Below are 16,926 nucleotides of genomic sequence, written 5' to 3'. Positions count from 1 at the left end.
ATATGGACGACACGAAGGTTACAATCCCTTTCCCTGCACCGACGAAGCAAGTGGCGGGAGAGGTAAACGGGGTGAAAACGGACGTCATGTACATCTCGTTTGCGGACAAAATCATGATCACAATAACGCAGAATGGAAGGCTAGGTCAATGGGTATATACACCCCCAAGACTAGCGAATATCTCCTGGGTTACCTGCTGACATGCATACGAGGTTACGGTGCCACTCCTGAGCGACAACCCTACTCATTCGGACCCTTACTTCCAAACAGCCCGCTCGGGAGATGACGCTTTGCTTCCATCGACTCGCTTCTCGCCGCGGACACTGCTGGGTGCCGGTGGTTCTGAGCGTGAAGCTATGGGCCAACTGTACGCTTCGCAAATTGCCAATGCAATCGTCAGCAAGACACCCGATGAAAGTCGCGCTCTCATGCTTGGACTAGGGCTTGCCAAAGTCGAACTTGAGCGGGATGTCTTTCTGCAGATTGTTGACCTTGTTCTATCAGTCCTCTGAGGTCTTGAGATGCGAAACCTCCGGCCCAACGGCGTCGATCAGACAAGGCGATCTGGCATGCCAGATCCGTCTTTCGAGGGTAGCGCCCGGCACCTCCGACGACGCTACAGTGCTTTGCGTGCGACGACGGCTGATCTCCTCAACGGACGCATTGATCTCATACTCTCCATCAGCAAGCGCAATTATACCCAGTTCGGCCACACAAATACCGCCAGGCTCAATGGCGGGGTACAGGGCACGCTGGAGCACACCAGTCCAGATGAACCGCTTTGTTAAGTCCAGGGCGATGTTATGAGGTTGGTGTCGCAGAGCAGGCTGGAGACGAAGGAGTAGGCGCAAGCTCTCTTGGCTGTGGTTGTAAATTGTAGCTGAAAGGGTTGCGAACACCTCAGTCTGGACGACGAAATGTGATTTTCCGATCTTTCTCACGCCTGTGTCGCCATCGCCGCCCATCACTCGAATCTTTTCGTGCGGTTTGACAGCGAACTCGATCTCGACGTGGTTGACTTTGAGTGCATCCACCATACGTGGACTCAATCTGACACCTTTCCTCAGATCAATCTCTCCATGTCTAGTTGAGCCTTCTTCCCGCCACGTCCCTCGTAGGCATTTAAGAAGCTCTTCGCGGTACCAGAAGGACTCTCGGCTTGCTGCTTCTGCTTCTGGGCTTAGTTTCGATGCCGTTACCACAAATTGCTTCTGGGTCTCTAGGTTCGGAATTGGTGCATGTGGATGCTGAATGAACAGGCGAGGGACCAGCAAAATCACCCGGCTGACATGTCCAGGTTGCAGTGTCTCAGTGACTGAATACGCATCCTTCCAGAGCTGATCGTCGGTATCTGATTCTGATCTCCACTTCGCTGCTTGCAGCTCAATGTGAAGGGGTTGTGGCCAGACATTCCGTAGGTCAAGCGATAACATGCAGTATTGACTTGCATCAGGTTGAGATTTGAGCCAATTGGACAGCATGGGTACACCTGGTATCCTGCCGGGATCATGATCGTATACTTCCCCTGACTTGTCTGTAGTTGAGCCGGAACCCCAGCTGAAGTCACCATGAATCGGGAAGATATTGCAGCGTGGTATTTCCACGCACCCGTTGACTGTGACAGAGATGGGGAACCTGATCTGCCTGGTGTAGAAAGTCCCTTTCACTTCCGACGACGGTGCCCCAAGGTGTGCATAATTGGCTTGTACCGCAGCGCTCACAAGGCCTGCTCGACCAAAGATTGTCACTTTGTATGCAATGCTCTGGCCAGGCTCTAGGGTTTTGGAGGAGTTCTTGTCGCGCTGATCTATGATATCCACAGCTAGATGCACGGTGAGCTGGTTCTGGATTTCGAACGCTTCCGCAGGGCTCAGGTCTTTATTCGTAAGAGCCTCCTGCAGCCTCGCAGTGACCGAATCCTCTGTAGTGACAAGGACGAAATCTGCTGCCACGACCTGGCTTTCATTGACTACCGTGAGATCGAAAACACGCCGTTCTCCCTCCAGCAGCATAATGGCCGGATCACCCAGGCTGTTGGATTTCGCGACAAGTCGAGGCTGAGAGCCGATGACCTGGAGCTTCAACGGTGTCGCTCCTGGTAGACTCAACGGGAAATTTGCCAGTAGCATGGAGCCTTCGTTTTCATTGGCCTGCTCTCTTCTGGACCTTGGCCTTCCTATAGCATTCTGCTTCGGGATCACTGGAAGTTTCCAATCATCGTGGAATGTGAGGAAGTCCTGTTCATAGCAGTTGCGTACGGTTGCTCTGCAACCAATAATCTGCAAGTCACCGCTTCCCGTTGGGGTGCCACTGAGTGTGAACATCTGCGTCGAAAAAGGACCCAGCACGATACTGTGGTGTGAGGGAGTGAACTCACATCCTTCGCTCAACAGACTCATTTCTTCGATTTCAATCTCCACTTCGAGTGGATTCTGCAGCAGGACGGCAAACATGGCTAGTTCCCCTGCTACTAGGACTGGAGCGGCGGCGACGGTCTTGTCTTTCGAGAAAGGATTGTAGATGAATGGATCCCGCACCGTTTCGACAAGCCCACTTCCCCGTATGGCGAGGTCACTAGGCTTGTGTGCAATCAGCTTCGCAAAAGTACCTTGTTCGAAAACTTGAATGTCTCGGACGAGGAAATCGTCCCAGTATTCAGCACGACAGCCATCTGCACCTAGCCGCGAAGCCGCCAAGACAGCGCGTTTGATACTGTCGAGAAGACGTATTTGCTCCTCCGCAGAGACCAATGGAACCGCATCAGTTGGGTATTTTGGCATGGTGACAATTTGTTTCGCTCCGCGCAGAATGCTCGACGTGAAATGAAGCCCAGCGGGAACATCAGGCAATGCCTCACATACCGTCACACACGTTCGCAGCATTTCCAGCTTCAGCATGGCGTCTCCAGAACTGTGCTCGATGGCCCACATTTTGAGTCTGACATGGATGTCATTGAGATCAGCAGATATCCTCAGCGCAGGCCTGTGGACTGGTGGCATAGGGACCCCATATGCTCCAGCTGCGAGGTTCAGCATGGCCCTCGTGCCAACCATCATCTCTGGGAGAATACCCAGAAGAGCAGTGTTTAGAGGTGGAAGTCCAGCTGCGGGATGGATACCAGCCTCAGAAGCACCAATCTTCCTCGCCTCGATCAATTTCGGAACGAACTGTTGCATCAATTGTTTGATATAGAAGGCATGTTTGCGATCCAACCCCAGCATTGACAAACTAGCGGCGACTGCAACCAATATACTGGTAGGATGCGATGGATTTCTGCTCGATTGAGCTTCTTGAAGTGTCTCGATCAGGATATTGGCCAGCCCAGCTTTGGAGATGGCAACAGGTTCTCCATTAGTCTGTACGGGGTTCTCAGGCACGGCACTGTCACCTGTCACAATCTGATTCAGGCCTTGTTTGTTTAGCACACCCCCGGCGCGCTTCACATATATCAGTATGTTCACAAGTCTGACGCGACATTCCCTCAGGATGTCTTGCAGAGAGCCACCCAGGTCCAAATTGGCTACCTTGGCGTAGAGTTCAAGAACAGTCTCAACCAATGGCGGTAGCAACTGGGCCAATATCTTCAATGAGTCGCCTGACTTTGGTGCAACTTCAGCTTGAAATGCTCCGCTTCTGTTTGGCAAAGAGCGACAGACTTGCGGTACAGTGAAGCTTAGTTCGGACCAAGACAGGAGAAGCATGCAGATAAGAAGGTGCTCTAGAGCCTTTGCATGCCACAGATGGTCGTGACCGCTTTGCGCGATGACAGCTCCCTCAGCAAGGTAGCTCATTGCCTCAGTCCAGGAGCCACGTTGCAGCCAAAACATGCCTTGAATCACGTTGAACCGTCCCTTCGATGTATCGCTCTAGATACATTTTAGCAGAGGCCTGAATACGACGCCTGGGTAGACAATACCTGCTGCTCCGAACCATTGGAAGCCGGCATCGGGCTCGGAGACTTTGCGGACACGGGAGTCGAGTTTCTCTCTCCTGGGATTGGAGTTGTGCCGCTGCGCCGAGGAGTCTGTGAGCTTGCACCTGGCACCATGCTGATTGGCTGATCTTCAAAGTCACTAAGAATGAGATCGATGCCGTCCAGGAGTTGCCGTGAAATAGTGGTCATGATTGTACGTGCGGCATTCTCAACATCAGCGGTTGGCATACTGAGAATGCCATGGCCAACAGGGCTGGAAGGCTCTGGGCCGCAATAAATGAGGCGACGAACGACCAATCCAGGACTCGAGGGCAGCTGCTCTTCGAATCGGGTTCTGATAGAGTCAAGTGTGGCAGAGACTTCGTCCGAAGCCACGCCATTGGCAACTCTGTCGCCATCAATCAGTCCCAGGAGCACCTGGCACCGTGTGTTCGTCTCGAAAGGGAAAAGATGCGGTCGGCCTCTTTGTTGGTTTGCTGAGACGTCGTAAAAGATACAGCCATTTCCTGCACGGGATGTGTCAACAGCTATTAGCAGGATGAGTTTTACACCAGTTTGAGCGGCTGTTTGTGCGTACCTTCAGAAGAGGGAGAAGAGTCCACAACTCTACGTTGGACGATCGCAGCATTCTGCAAAGATTTGAGGAACTCCTGAAACCGATCTGGCGTTATCGGCCCGGCTGGGACACATAATACGTTGACCCTTGCGACAGCTGTGGGTAGAAAGGGGTGGTAGCCCATGATGACATGGTGACTATGATCGAATTGGATGGCCTCTGAGTAGCCTCAATGAGACATAGGGAGGGATGAAGATTTCAGGTTCCAAGATATGAGCCCGCAATAGCATCAATCGTGGAGTAAAGAGGCTATATCAAACACAGTCAGGAGGCGTGGTATGGCGGAGACGAGGAGGATGACACCAAACGAGATTGATGGACTTAGGTAAGCAACTAGCCAACTGGCCCTCCCACCCATCGACTGCCACCCAATAATAATAAGGGCTTGTAGGCGCCCCCTAATGCCTCGGGGCAGCTGCCTGCGGCTCATTAGGCGAAACTCGTAACCCCATCGACGTCAGCCTCGTTGCAGCCTCGCGATAGATATTCTGCCCTCCTACATGAGCCGTTCAACAAACTTTGTTTCTCCCTTATTCTTCGCCTTTCCCACGTATCCTCCCTCTGTATCGCTCATTCGCACCCCTAGTTCTATCCCTTTTAGGCTATTCTCACAGAGTTCATCTCCATGCGGGTCAACCATTCGCGTCGATGATATTCCTCGCCACCGAGGCTGCTCAGCCTTAACCCCGAAGTCAATTTTGTTGATTCAACCCCGCCGCTTGTCTCTCTACTCCCAGCACAACTCGCCTGCACAGGCAGTTGAACTACACAGCGACAGCATGGACTTTGATGCCCTCCGCGCGCGCACCCTGCGCTCTGGCGCAGATGAGGAGGCAGTAACAGTCAACACAAGGGCTCTGATTGACAAAGTCCTGGCCAGGTACTCTGGAGAATGGACCGTCTTGCGAGAGTTGCTACAAAACGCGGCAGATGCATCAGCAACCAAGATCACTATCAAATTCGAGACACTGCCCTCTGCCACCGTTCCTGTCCCTGCGGATTCCTCACCGTCGAGTCTATTGAGACACACCGTTCTACATCATACCTTAAAGAGACTGGTTGTGACAAACAATGGGCAACCTTTCAGTGAGAATGACTGGAATAGGTTGAAGCGAATTGCAGAGGGAAACCCAGACGAGACCAAAATTGGTGCGTTTGGGGTTGGGTTTTATTCCACTTTCGCAGACTGCGAGAATCCTTTTGTCTCCTCGGGAAAGGAGGCAATGGCATTTTTCTGGAAGAACAATTCATTGTTCACGAGACGGTTGCAACTCCCGGAATCCGAGACTTCGGGAGACACGAACTTCGTCCTTGACTACCGGGACACCACCTCTCCAGTGCCTCCGTTGCTCCCCCTGGCACAGTTCCTGGCAAACAGTCTGACCTTTGTTGGATTGGAGAAAGTAGAGCTTTGGCTTGACGAGTGGAGTCTGCTTTCGTTGCAAAAGAAGACATCCCCAAGCTATGACGTGGCAATTCCTCGTGATATTGAGCCCAAGACGAGCGAGGGCTTTATGAAAGTCACCAATGTCTCAAAAGAAATTGCACAGATCGATGGCCATTGGATGACCGTCATTGGCTGGAAAGCAAAAAAGGACTCAGCTCGGTCAACTGAGAAAGACTCCGCTCCCTCTCTTCGCAAATTCTTCTCACGGCTGGCAGGAACTATGCAGGAAGAGAGCCAGGCCGAAGTCCGACCTGACCGCTCGGCCGAGATAGACCTGTTGGCGACGAAAGTCTCTGCCACTGTCTTCCTAAATGTGAACACGGCCACGATCAAGACATTTACCGGTCAGAAGTTCAACGAGGAGCTGGAGCGTGCAACCAAGAAACCGCCTCCAAAGTTTACAAAACTCGCCATCCTGACGGCCCCTTATATCGAGGATGCCAGCCTTGCCAAGGCGTCTGCTGCTGGTGATGTCTTTGGGACGGTGCTTCCAAGCAGAGGGGGGAAGATATTCATTGGCTTTCCCACGCACCAGACCACCGGGCTGAGCGCACATATTTCCGCACCTTCTGTCATTCCAACAGTCGAACGCGAGTCTATCGACCTGAATGCCAGATATGTGAGGACGTGGAACATGGAGATGCTTCGTGCAGCTGGTATTGTCTGTCGGATTGCATGGTCCTGTGAGATGCAAGAGCTCAAGGAAAAGACCCTGCGAGCAGCCAACGGCAAATCCAAGATTCGCATGGAAGAAGTCAATCCTTTTCTGGACGAGGCGATCACTACATTCAAGAATTTCACCTTCAGGGAATCAACTCCTTCAGCTTCAATAGGTCAGCTACTTGAAGATGCCTTCTGGACATGCAGCAAGAAAGCATCCATTGAGGTGGTTTCCACGTGCGGAGTCCTTCCTACTCACGACGTCCGTATTGCTCCGAAGGACATGAGCTTCATGGAAGGCATTCCAATCTTGCCTGAAAAGCTGGCCTCTGAGGCCAATGTTTTGGTGTCTAAGCTCGTCGACTTCGGTCTCCTGACTGAAGTGACTGTAACCGACATCAAATCTGCTCTTGAGTCGAGTCCTTTGACCACGCCGCAAGTCTCCGAGTTTCTTGGTTGGCTCACAAAACAAGCAACCCGTGCAAAACTTGACAAGTCGACAATATCAAGTCTGCTGGCCGTCGCAGTCGCAAACGATGACAGCCCAGAGGGGAACAGAATTCCGCTTCTTCAACTTGGAGAAATTCGTCATTTCTTAAATCCTAGCAGAACACCCGTCGACTTCCCGGTGCCCCCGTCAGTGATGCCCTTCAAGTTCACGAAGAGCATGAGCAAGCATGAGCTAGAGAGTCTCGGGTGGGAGGAGCTTCAATTGGTAACATGGGTTCGTTGGCTTATCGCCCAATCTGGAAATCGTCATGTTCTTGCCGAAAACCAGGACATCACAAAGTCCGCAGAATTCAGCTCGCAGGTGTTGCCTCTCCTCTCGAAACAGTGGGATTCGCTCAGCCAGCCATCGAGGTCGTCGTTGGTGGAATTACTCGTCAAGCACACAGTAATCCCCACGAAATTCGGGATGAGAAAGCCCAGTGACGCCTATTTTCCAAGTGTCAAGTTATTCGATGATCTCGCAATAGTCGAAGGACTCGTAAATGTCAAGGATAAGTTCTTACTCGCCCTGGGTGTCCGCAAGACAGTGGAGCTGGGAGTCGTGTTCGAGCGACTTTTGGCACTGGAACCCAAAACTGCCAAAACCGTTGGCAGTGCGAAGCCGCAATGGAGTCACGTTGATCTGATCAAATACCTTGCCTCTGTAAGTGATGATATCCCAGGAGCCGACATACAAAAGCTCAGAAGCACCCCTATATGTCCCAGCCAACTCAAGGGCAAGGACGGAGGCGAGTCCACAGAGCGATACAGAGTGAGCGAGCTGTTTGAGCCACGACACGACCTGCGCGAACTCGGGCTACCTGTTCTGGCTTGGCCCGGTGTCTATCGGAGCAACACTCCAGAAGGGAAGTTCTTGAACGCCCTCGGTCTTCGGACCACGCCTCTGGTCCCAGAACTCATCCAGATCATTGCGGAGGCGGGCAAGAAAGGACCCAAATATGATCTGGACCACCGAGACCGAGCGCTAGCTTATTTCTTGTCTCACCACCATGCTTATGGCTATGGATTGTTTGATTATCAGAGTGTCATGCTTCCTTTCTTGCCACTCGAGAACAAGCCCGACCAGCTTGCTACTCCGACGCAGTGCTTTGCGAATGAAGGAGCTGCTCTACTCGGTTTCGATATTTTGAAGCGCGACTGGATACCCCACGCCACGAAGTTCGGTGTTAGGGAGCATCCGCCCATGGATCTCTGCATCAATATCCTTTCCAAACGGCCTCCAGTCACGGCTCACGACGCCCGGGCCATCTTTACCTATTTCGCAGGTCGGCTAGCAGAGATCAACAACCACAATATGTCGAGACTGAATGTCATGGATTTCATTCCCATCTTCGCCAAGAACAAGGAGAAGTCGGCTCCCAAACTTCACACGTCCCCTCGAAACTGTTTCCTGGGCGAAAATGAGGCCTTCGGGGAGATCTTCCACTATGTCGATTTCGGTGCTGAAGCAAACTCCTTCCTCATCAAATGTGGATCGAAGCAAGAGCCTTCTAAATTAGAGATTGCGCAGATCCTTGTCAAGGAGCCTGCGCGGATTTCTGCAACGTTCCGCAATGCTGAAAAGTACATGGCCTTGCTCCGTAGCATGGCCGAAGCTACCAAAACCCTGAAGAAGAACAAGGAGCTCTGGGCAGAGATGAGGAGGGCACCGTTCCTCCTTGCAAGCCGGGAACTCCCACCTCCAACACCGTCGGCAGAGAAGCATACGAACCATGCCGACGATGCCGATAATCTCGACGAGGACGAGGCCCAAGGCATCCGCGAGTTTCAACTTTGCAGCGCCGAAGATGCTATCATCATTGACGATTACATTAACTACAACCTGTTCAAGGCAAGCATACTTGCCGCACCCCAGGAGGAAAGCCTCGAGGACTTTTACTTTGCTTTGGGATCTCCGTTGCTCAGCTCTCTGGTGGAGGAGGCGGCGCGCCATGGTCCTAGAGCCCACGATCAGAAACCTGCGCAGAAGTTACAGAAACAGATTTTGGAAAGGTCGACATTATTTCTGCATGAACAACCGCCGGACACCATCAAGCACGATGCAAAGTGGCTGGAAAAGAACCTACAGGTTCAGCTTGTCTCATCCATCTCACTGAGAAGATCATTGCGAGGAAGAAATGTCAGTCACACAGAAAAGCGAACTGCTGTCATCACAGCAGTGAACAGAGAGTACACGTTGTGGATCACCGGTGCAAAGCCCGACCTCTACCAAGTTAGCCAGGCTTTGGTCCACATCTTGCTAACAAGACCCAAGCTGCATTCTGCAATCACTCTCGAAATGCTATTGAAGACTGATCTACTTGATCTCCGCGCACGGGGTTTCAATGTCTCTCGCATTCTGCGACAGAAGGCGGCAGAGGCCCGGCTCGCTGAGAATAAGAGACAACAAGAACTTGAGGAGCAACAGAAGAGGATTGAGGAGGAGGAAAAGGCATGGCGAGCCTCTCAAGAACAAGCTGCAAAGGACAAAGCTCCACGCAATCACGTCCCCGGTGGTTTCCCAGACTCACCGGATAGCAGAGCACTGACCGGCCCGGAACCCAGCACGGCCGCCCCAGTCGGCAGTGAGGACTTACGGAGACATGGTCGTAATTTGTTTTCCAATCTTTCGCGTCAGCTTGGACTTGGCAACAACCGTCACATTCAACAGATGTTGGGCCGCAATGATGATGAGCCTCGAGAGGCCACAAGCGGTGAGACCGCAGACCCACCTCCTCCCTATCAATACGATCAGCAAAATGGTCAGACTCAGTCGACCGGGTCGTCAGTCACCGCGCCTCACCAGCTCCGGGAGAACCTGCTCACCGCCATCAAAAAGTCCCGTGCCCACAATTCCTCAGAGCTGTTCAGTCGTGGGGAAACCAATGTCCTCCAAGAGACCAAATCCTACTGCGACGAACACCCTGCACATGATCTTACTTTCGTTGCTGAGATCAAGCACGGTATCCAATGCTTCCTCTCCCCTTCATCTGTGTCCAACTCGTCACAATTCCTGCAGCAACACTCCAACGGGTTGACTGCGTTTGCCAGCCTTTTGAATTTGGCGGGAGAAGTGTTTTCCCTCAGTACCCGCACGCTGAATATTTTCTTCGAAACCTCGGGAAAGACTATTGGTTTCAACCGAAACGGAAGCATCTTCTGCAATTACCGGTATTTTGAGCAACTGCATGAACGAAACATGGCAACGGCGGGGAAAGATGCGTACAGCGAGGCTTTTGTCTACTGGTGGGTGATCTTGTGTCATGAACTGGCACACAATCTTGTCGCGGACCATAGTTCGGACCACAGTTATTATACGGAGGGTTTTGTCGCCCAGTACTTTACCAAGGTTGTCAAAGTTTTAGGACAAGCACAGACACAGCAAAATGCCAGTACAGAGGCCCCTCTCGTCGAGATTTGAAGAGACGATTAGAAGAAGGGGCCGTTTGGGCGGATTCTTTGGGCTGGGTTGGGTGTTGCTAACTCTCATCGGTGCGAGCTCTTTCTTGTTCTTTCTGGGTAGGAACTAGACGACGAACGACTCTTCTCCAGATACTAGATAGAAAGGAGGATGGATGGATTGAGATGTGGACCAAGCCATTGCATCCAGATGTATAGATTATGCACAAGGATAGAAAAGGCAATAAGGAGCACATATTCCTCTCCATTTAGGAGAGAAAGACGCCTAGAGGGCCTGGACAAACGGTTGACACCATGACGGCCTTTATTTTTGGGAATGTTTCAATCAGCAACTCATTAATTCCGGGTATAGTATGGGCATATATTGGGGTTCGTATAAGGGCTATGGCATCCACGATGTGTTAGGTCGACCACCGATGATTTAGCCTCCCGCGCGTCTCGAAACCGGCCCAGCGCACCTACTTCCACGCAAGCATCTCGCACTGGAGCGCGGCGAACCAGGCATCTTCCGTATCGGCCCATTTCTGGACGGCCTGCAGGGTCTGCTGGATCTCGTCCTCGGTGATGCCGGCGTCCCGCCAGCTCTGGTGGAACGGGTCGCCCTGCGTCAGCTGGCCGACGGCGCGCCAGGCCAACCACTTCCTCGTCTCGGGGCCCGCGAAGACCACGCTCCCGGCGCCGATGCGGACCTTGCCGGCATCCGGGTCGAAGCCCACGCTGCGCAGCAGCGCCGGCATGCTCGTGGCGGTCGATTCGAACGTGTCGTCGGCCGCCGGGGCGCCCTTGCGCAGCGCGCGCGCCGAGTTGCCCACCCACAGGCGGTCGAGGTCCGAGGCGCGCGGGTAGAAGTGCTGCTCGGCGCCGTCGCGCGTGGCCAGCACGCCGCCGGGCTTGAGCACGCGGCGCATCTCGCGCAGCGCCCGCCGCGCCACGTCCCGCGGCGTCATGTGCCCGAGCACCTGGGACGCAAAGACGACGTCGAACGCGTCGTCCGCAAAGGGCAGCCCTTCCAGCACGTTGGCTTCCTGGAACGCCACCGACCCCGGCCCCGAGCTGGGCACGTTCGCCTCCGCGGCCACGGCTTTGGCTTTCGCCAGCACCTCGCCCGACATGTCCACCCCCACCGTTGCGCCTTCGCTGGCGTACTTGGCCAGCCCCGTCGTGATGGTGCCCGGCCCGCAGCCCACGTCGAGGATGTGGTCCGTCGTCTTGATGTGCGGGAGCAGGAACGCGGCGTCCGACTCGGCCGTGCGCGTCAGGTGCGTTGCCACCGTGTAGTTGGAGTGGCCTTGTGTGTAGCTATTGGTGGGTTTGCTGGGTTGCGCCATGCTTTTGGCCGGATTCGTGGTTCTTCTCTGTCTCTCGGATGACGGAGAGAGATCAAATGTGACATTGCCACGTTGTTGCCATCTCCCCGGAGAATTTATATCCTGTCCGGGCCTCTCACTGCCGGCATCAACGAGCACACTCCCGAGGTTATGCCCCCCTGGAGATAGGGGCCTGTAAGGCCCCTGCGGTCCGGAGGAGCCCCATCCCTGCATAAAATCCGGGCCGGTTGGGAACGGTCCGGTGGAACCCCCGTGTAGGTACAGACCAATGAAGCCCTGGGCCGCATGCTCAAAGCCGTAAGTAATGGGTGGGATGTGGAAGATTGCTTCACCTTTCTCCATGGGAAACCGAGACGCTGGCCGGGGCCCTATTTCTGGAATCTCCTGTGCCGGAGTATTGTTGAACAGTAAGACTGTGCGGGTTCTGTGGTCCGTGTTGAATGGATAAAACAAAAACAGCATACCGCTCCCCCCAAAGATGCTTCTTGCAGTCCGCCGTATCGTTGGTTGAAATTGCTATCCTGATACCTCGTGGAGAATGTCGACTGTCCCATCCGAATCGTGCGCCAATATATAGATCCATACTTCAGAAAGCCAGGCATCCCATCCAGTAGTGACTCCGGCACTTACCATGTTGAAGGTCGCCGATTGCGCCGCAGAGACAAGACAACTCGCCAGACCTTTTTCTTTTCCAATATCGTCAATGTTGAAAATCCCCGCCAGTGAATCATCGTATTCTCTGGGCTATTGTCCAGAAAGAGCCCTTCATAATTGTACGTCGAAATCATCATTCCATTTGAAAGCCTCGTAAAACACTGTCCAACTTGGTCATCATCTCCTCCCATTCCTGCTCCTCGTCGCTGAGAACGGTGATCGCTCCCCCAGCACCAATTCGCCACTTCTGTAAGTCTTCGCCAGTGTTTTGATCCCTCTCTTTCTCGTCGTCATTAGAGAACGCTGAGCGTATACACACCGACCAAGCGCCGTTGCCGCTGACATCCATATAGCCGATGGCTCCCGAGTAAACGCCACGATCTCTCTGCTCCAGTCCGTGGAGAATCTCGCAGGACCGCTTCTTTGGGGCGCCCGTCATACTTCCTGGCGGGAGCGTGCGAGTAAGTGCTCTCACGCCATATCTTGTCATTTCTTTCGTGTGTCCATCGGCTTCCCGATCCGTTTCAGTAGATATGGGTACGTGAGCACGAATATGCGAGACGAGCGAAAAGACGGTTTCGGACTCGACCACGTCGCATAATTTCACCACCTCTACTTTCGCGTCGCGGCCCACGGTGCTATATAAATCATGTCGGATGAGGTCCGCAATCATCAGATTCTCGGCGCTTTCCTTGGCAGAGGATAAGATTGCAGCGGCTTTGGAGAGGGTCATCTCTGGGCTTTTCTTAACAGTTCCTTTCATAGGAATCATGTCAATAGCGCCATCTTTGGCAGACCAAGAGAGGAATTGCTCCGGTGAAGAGGAGAGGATGGTGATTTTGTGGAGGCGGACGAAGGCGGCGAAAGGAACAGGGTTGTATTGTTGTATATTGTTGTACAACAGCCAGGAGGCGTCGGGGACAGCGGGTGTCGTGACCGTTGCTTCGGTGGTGAGACATAGTTCGTAGGAGTTGCCAGCGAGAAGCTCAGATTGACATGTGCGAATCTGCGAAATATATGCGTCGTGGTCTGGGAGGCTGGAGTTTGTCGAGGACAGGATTTGGCGCAATCTGTCGGTTTCTGATCGGTCCAAACCGGCTGTTGGTTTGAACAGAGGTGTATTACTTAGCTCATTGACCATCTCATCAACCCAACAGTCGTCATTTGGTCTTATAGATTGCACGTAAGCCATTCCGGTACAATTATCAAAGACAATACTGCGCTCCACCCAAAGGAGGCTGATCTCCGGCGTGGAAGTTGGTGATCGGGCTTGCTCTGGAACATCAAGATGCAATGACGCCGTTCCGAACTCGTACGACAAAAACCCCATGAACCCCCCTTTGAATGGGACGTCAGACGTACTATCATGTTGAAAAGATCTGCTGGAAAGGAAAGATGCCAGACATCCCTCCACATGTTCCCGGGCGAGTATGAAACTGGTAGGAGGTGTAGAGTCTTGTTTGAGCGTAGCGCGACCTCCAGCGTATTCCAACTGAAAACTGCACCCGTCAGGGAAGGCATATATGCTGTACTGACCCCGTTTGGTAGACTCTAGCATCACGGAAGCGTTTGGCGGAGATCTTTGGTAGCACAGACTTGCAATGACCCTACTCCCTAGCGGTAGGTGCAGAGACCTCCGGCTTACAGTCCCACTGCACGGCTTTGACAGAGAATTCAGCTCTCTGGACAAGGCCGCACTCTCGTGAAGAAGGGTCCCTTCAGTGAGCTTAGGAGAAGCCAGTCGTATAACAGAAACAAAATCTCGGTGGGCTGCGTTGTGTCTTCTTGTGGCCTCCCACCACTGTTTGATGATTTTGTGACAAGTGAAACTAGACTTGCACGATTCGGGGTGAAATTGGAAGCCGTGGAATGGAAGGAGCTTGTGCCTAACAGCCATGGCCCAATGATCTTTATCCCACGCCAGAACTTCCAGGTTGTTGCAGGTTCGGTATCGTGATGATTCATTCGCCAGCTCGAAGGCGACTGAAACAGATGGCAGACTTCGCAGAGACGATGTGCTCTCACTGGAGGCAGACGAACTTGGACGACTCGGGGTACCGATCCGCTTGAGATCGTCCATGCGGACTCCCAGACTGTTATAATTGGTGGCAATTATGCTTCCGGACTGACAGAAGATGTCCCTATCGGCATGACATATTTCCTTAGCATGTCCATGGCATGGTAGCTCCAAGCGCACGACAGGTACTCCATTGTGAGCGCACAGGCTCTGGAAACCTAAACAGATGCCCAACACGGGAATGTTGTCTTCTGAGGCGCAAGCCCAGACTTTGCCGTACAGACCAACATCATGTTCATTGTATGGATTTCCAGGGCCGGGGCCGAGGACTATAGCATCGAAGCCAGCAAAGAATGCCTCTGGGGACTGGTTGAAGTGGGCCGGGATATCACAATCGATGCTCACTAGAGTCACCTCGACCAGAAGCTGCTCGCGAAGGAGAGCGGCTATGTTCTCTGCGAACGAGTCGTAGGCGTCGACAAAGAGAATCGACCCTTGAGTGGTCATCGATACTGTGTCGAAGTCAACCTGATGGAGAGAGGTGAATTACTCCTCTGGCTTTATACCCAACAACTGATGGTGGAACAGTCGCAGACCCAGACCAGAGACGCCAGAAGATCCCATCGACAATGCAGAAACAAACAAGTAGAAGACGACCTCCCTCCCACTACCTACGAAAACAAAAGTCGGGAGAAGATGGCGATGATTGCAGTCATCCCGGAAAAGTTTCGTGGTGAAAGGGAGAAAATTTGGCAGCAGGTCAAAATGTTTTGCCGGAGACGCCAAGGCTACATCTGCTCCGCCGTAGCAGGACATCCCCCAATTTGCACCCAAACTTGTCGACGGTCTTGCCAGTGTCGCCCAATCATGGCTCATTCAAGAAGACGGTGAAGTCTGCGAGGATAGGGACACGACAGTGTTGAAGAAGCGCGCAAGATGATTACATCCGTCGTCGCGAATCAGCAACTATGGCCGATCTCAAAGACGACCTGACCGAGAAAGCTCACTTTGACCCTAATTGGATCGCCTGGAATGGAGGCACTCTACACTCGAACAATGGTGTGTGACAAGCTGCTCAGGACTTTCCGGGCGCTGACTCTTCCTCTGCAGTGCTCTTTTATTTCGCGACGTCGCCTTTCTTTGATCACGTCTCGGGCAATCAGTCGCTCTTCACACAGTGGGCGGGCACGCCAAACCAGAACGACATCTTAGGCACGAGGGCCAAGTTTGAGGCCAATCTGCGCCATCAGCGCGGTATACAGTACGTCGTCGAGCACGATCCCCTGGAGGAGCAAGTCGTCTTTGACGGACCGAACGGACCTGAGAAGTCCAACGTCTGGGTGATTCGCAAACAGAACCGTGAAAGCGGGCGAGACGACGGCATTACGGTTTTGGGCTACTACTATATTGTCAACAACGTCATCTATCAAGCCCCCTCGGTTGCCAGCGTTCTGAATTATCGTCTAGTAAGTCGAGTCGCAGGGCTCGATCTACCCCCTTTGTTGACGTGGGCTCGTATAGCTGAACACGGTTTCCGCACTCAACAAAGTCTTTACGGCGCCAGCGGATCTATGCCTCTTTTCAGTCTCCCATGGCTACACTTACCATAAGCCTATCCAGCCGTCAGGAACACAAAGCACCCTGGGTGCCTCACAGCAGCCTAATGAGCCACCACCGCCAACACCAGGCCCTCAACCTTCTACTACTGAGAAGGCTGCGTCTACTTCCCAATCCCAGGATGAATCAGATGACGGGGCTCGGACGGCTTGGGACGCACTTCGGATGACAATGCAGTACGGAAAGGAATATGTGGATGACATGCCGTTGGTGGGCGAGCCAGGGAACTTCCGGTTTTCTAAGAGCAAGGATGCGAGTACGACGACTGGCCAGGCTAAAGCTCAAGGGCAGACGTCGCCTACTGGTACTCCGGGTCAATCCCGAGCAGCTTCAGTTGTGCCTCCGACATCGAGCATCCCGTCTGCAACCACCAAGGGCCCTAAGCTGGTAGAGAAAACCGCGACACTATCTGATGGAGCAGCAAAGGTCAAACGGAGGAAGAGTAAACCGGGTGAACCCAGTCCATGACGCTCCAGGGGGTGTGGCGATCACATGCGGCTACACTTGAATCGGATGTCGGCAGCGCTTACATCTCCAGTACATGGCTTGTACCAACTGGCTCTCTTGGGTAGTGATATAGCTGCATATGATCCAGGCTTGTTGATTCCCTAAATATCCATTCAAGTTTATCATTAGTACCAGCAAAGGACGAGGCGGCTCTGAGGCCGACTATCAAACACTGCGCCCAAGGGTGTGGTCACGTGAACTCCAGTCGCATAAGGCTCCTCCTGCGGCAGGCAGCGC

At 53.2% G+C, this 16,926-nt stretch overlaps 5 protein-coding genes across 6 annotated transcripts; 2 read left to right on the top strand and 3 right to left on the bottom strand.

The window, feature by feature from the left end:
* Positions 1 to 127: 127 nt before the first annotated feature.
* On the bottom strand, positions 128 to 4,810 carry PV07_07185. Of its 2 annotated transcripts, none has more exons than XM_016394247.1 (3): positions 4,512 to 4,810; positions 3,917 to 4,461; positions 128 to 3,866 (listed from the first exon to the last, which is right to left on the bottom strand). In XM_016394247.1, exons 1-3 carry the CDS (start codon positions 4,672 to 4,674, stop codon positions 501 to 503), a joined length of 4,074 nt encoding a protein of 1,357 aa, XP_016247666.1. In that variant the 5' UTR covers positions 4,675 to 4,810; the 3' UTR covers positions 128 to 500. The 2 variants fall into 2 exon arrangements, with proteins under 2 accessions (XP_016247666.1, XP_016247667.1); XM_016394248.1 differs by having other exon boundaries at positions 3,917 to 4,440.
* A 205-nt stretch (positions 4,811 to 5,015) lies between these two features.
* On the top strand, positions 5,016 to 10,896 carry PV07_07184 (uncharacterized protein). Its single transcript, XM_016394246.1, has one exon. It carries the CDS (start codon positions 5,051 to 5,053, stop codon positions 10,565 to 10,567), a length of 5,517 nt encoding a protein of 1,838 aa, XP_016247665.1. The 5' UTR covers positions 5,016 to 5,050; the 3' UTR covers positions 10,568 to 10,896.
* Positions 10,884 to 12,236, bottom strand: PV07_07183 (uncharacterized protein; the record flags this gene model as incomplete). The annotated part of the gene is made up of 1 exon (XM_016394245.1): positions 10,884 to 12,236. One exon carries the CDS (start codon positions 12,234 to 12,236, stop codon positions 11,025 to 11,027), a length of 1,212 nt encoding a protein of 403 aa, XP_016247664.1. The 3' UTR covers positions 10,884 to 11,024.
* Positions 12,237 to 12,681: 445 nt separating this feature from the next.
* Positions 12,682 to 15,072, bottom strand: PV07_07182 (aminodeoxychorismate synthase; the record flags this gene model as incomplete). The annotated part of the gene is made up of 1 exon (XM_016394244.1): positions 12,682 to 15,072. The coding sequence occupies one exon, from the start codon at positions 15,070 to 15,072 to the stop codon at positions 12,682 to 12,684; it is 2,391 nt and encodes a 796-aa protein (XP_016247663.1).
* A 362-nt stretch (positions 15,073 to 15,434) lies between these two features.
* Positions 15,435 to 16,889, top strand: PV07_07181 (uncharacterized protein). The gene is made up of 3 exons (XM_016394243.1): positions 15,435 to 15,624; positions 15,676 to 16,031; positions 16,087 to 16,889. Exons 1-3 carry the CDS (start codon positions 15,534 to 15,536, stop codon positions 16,648 to 16,650), a joined length of 1,011 nt encoding a protein of 336 aa, XP_016247662.1. The 5' UTR covers positions 15,435 to 15,533; the 3' UTR covers positions 16,651 to 16,889.
* The last annotated feature ends 37 nt before the right edge of the window (positions 16,890 to 16,926 follow it).

This window comes from Cladophialophora immunda (assembly GCF_000835495.1).
Source record: "Cladophialophora immunda strain CBS 83496 unplaced genomic scaffold supercont1.4, whole genome shotgun sequence".
NCBI classification, from domain to species: domain Eukaryota; kingdom Fungi; phylum Ascomycota; class Eurotiomycetes; order Chaetothyriales; family Herpotrichiellaceae; genus Cladophialophora; species Cladophialophora immunda.
Note: the sequence above shows the minus strand (reverse complement) of the source record. Positions and strands in the feature narration are given on the sequence as shown.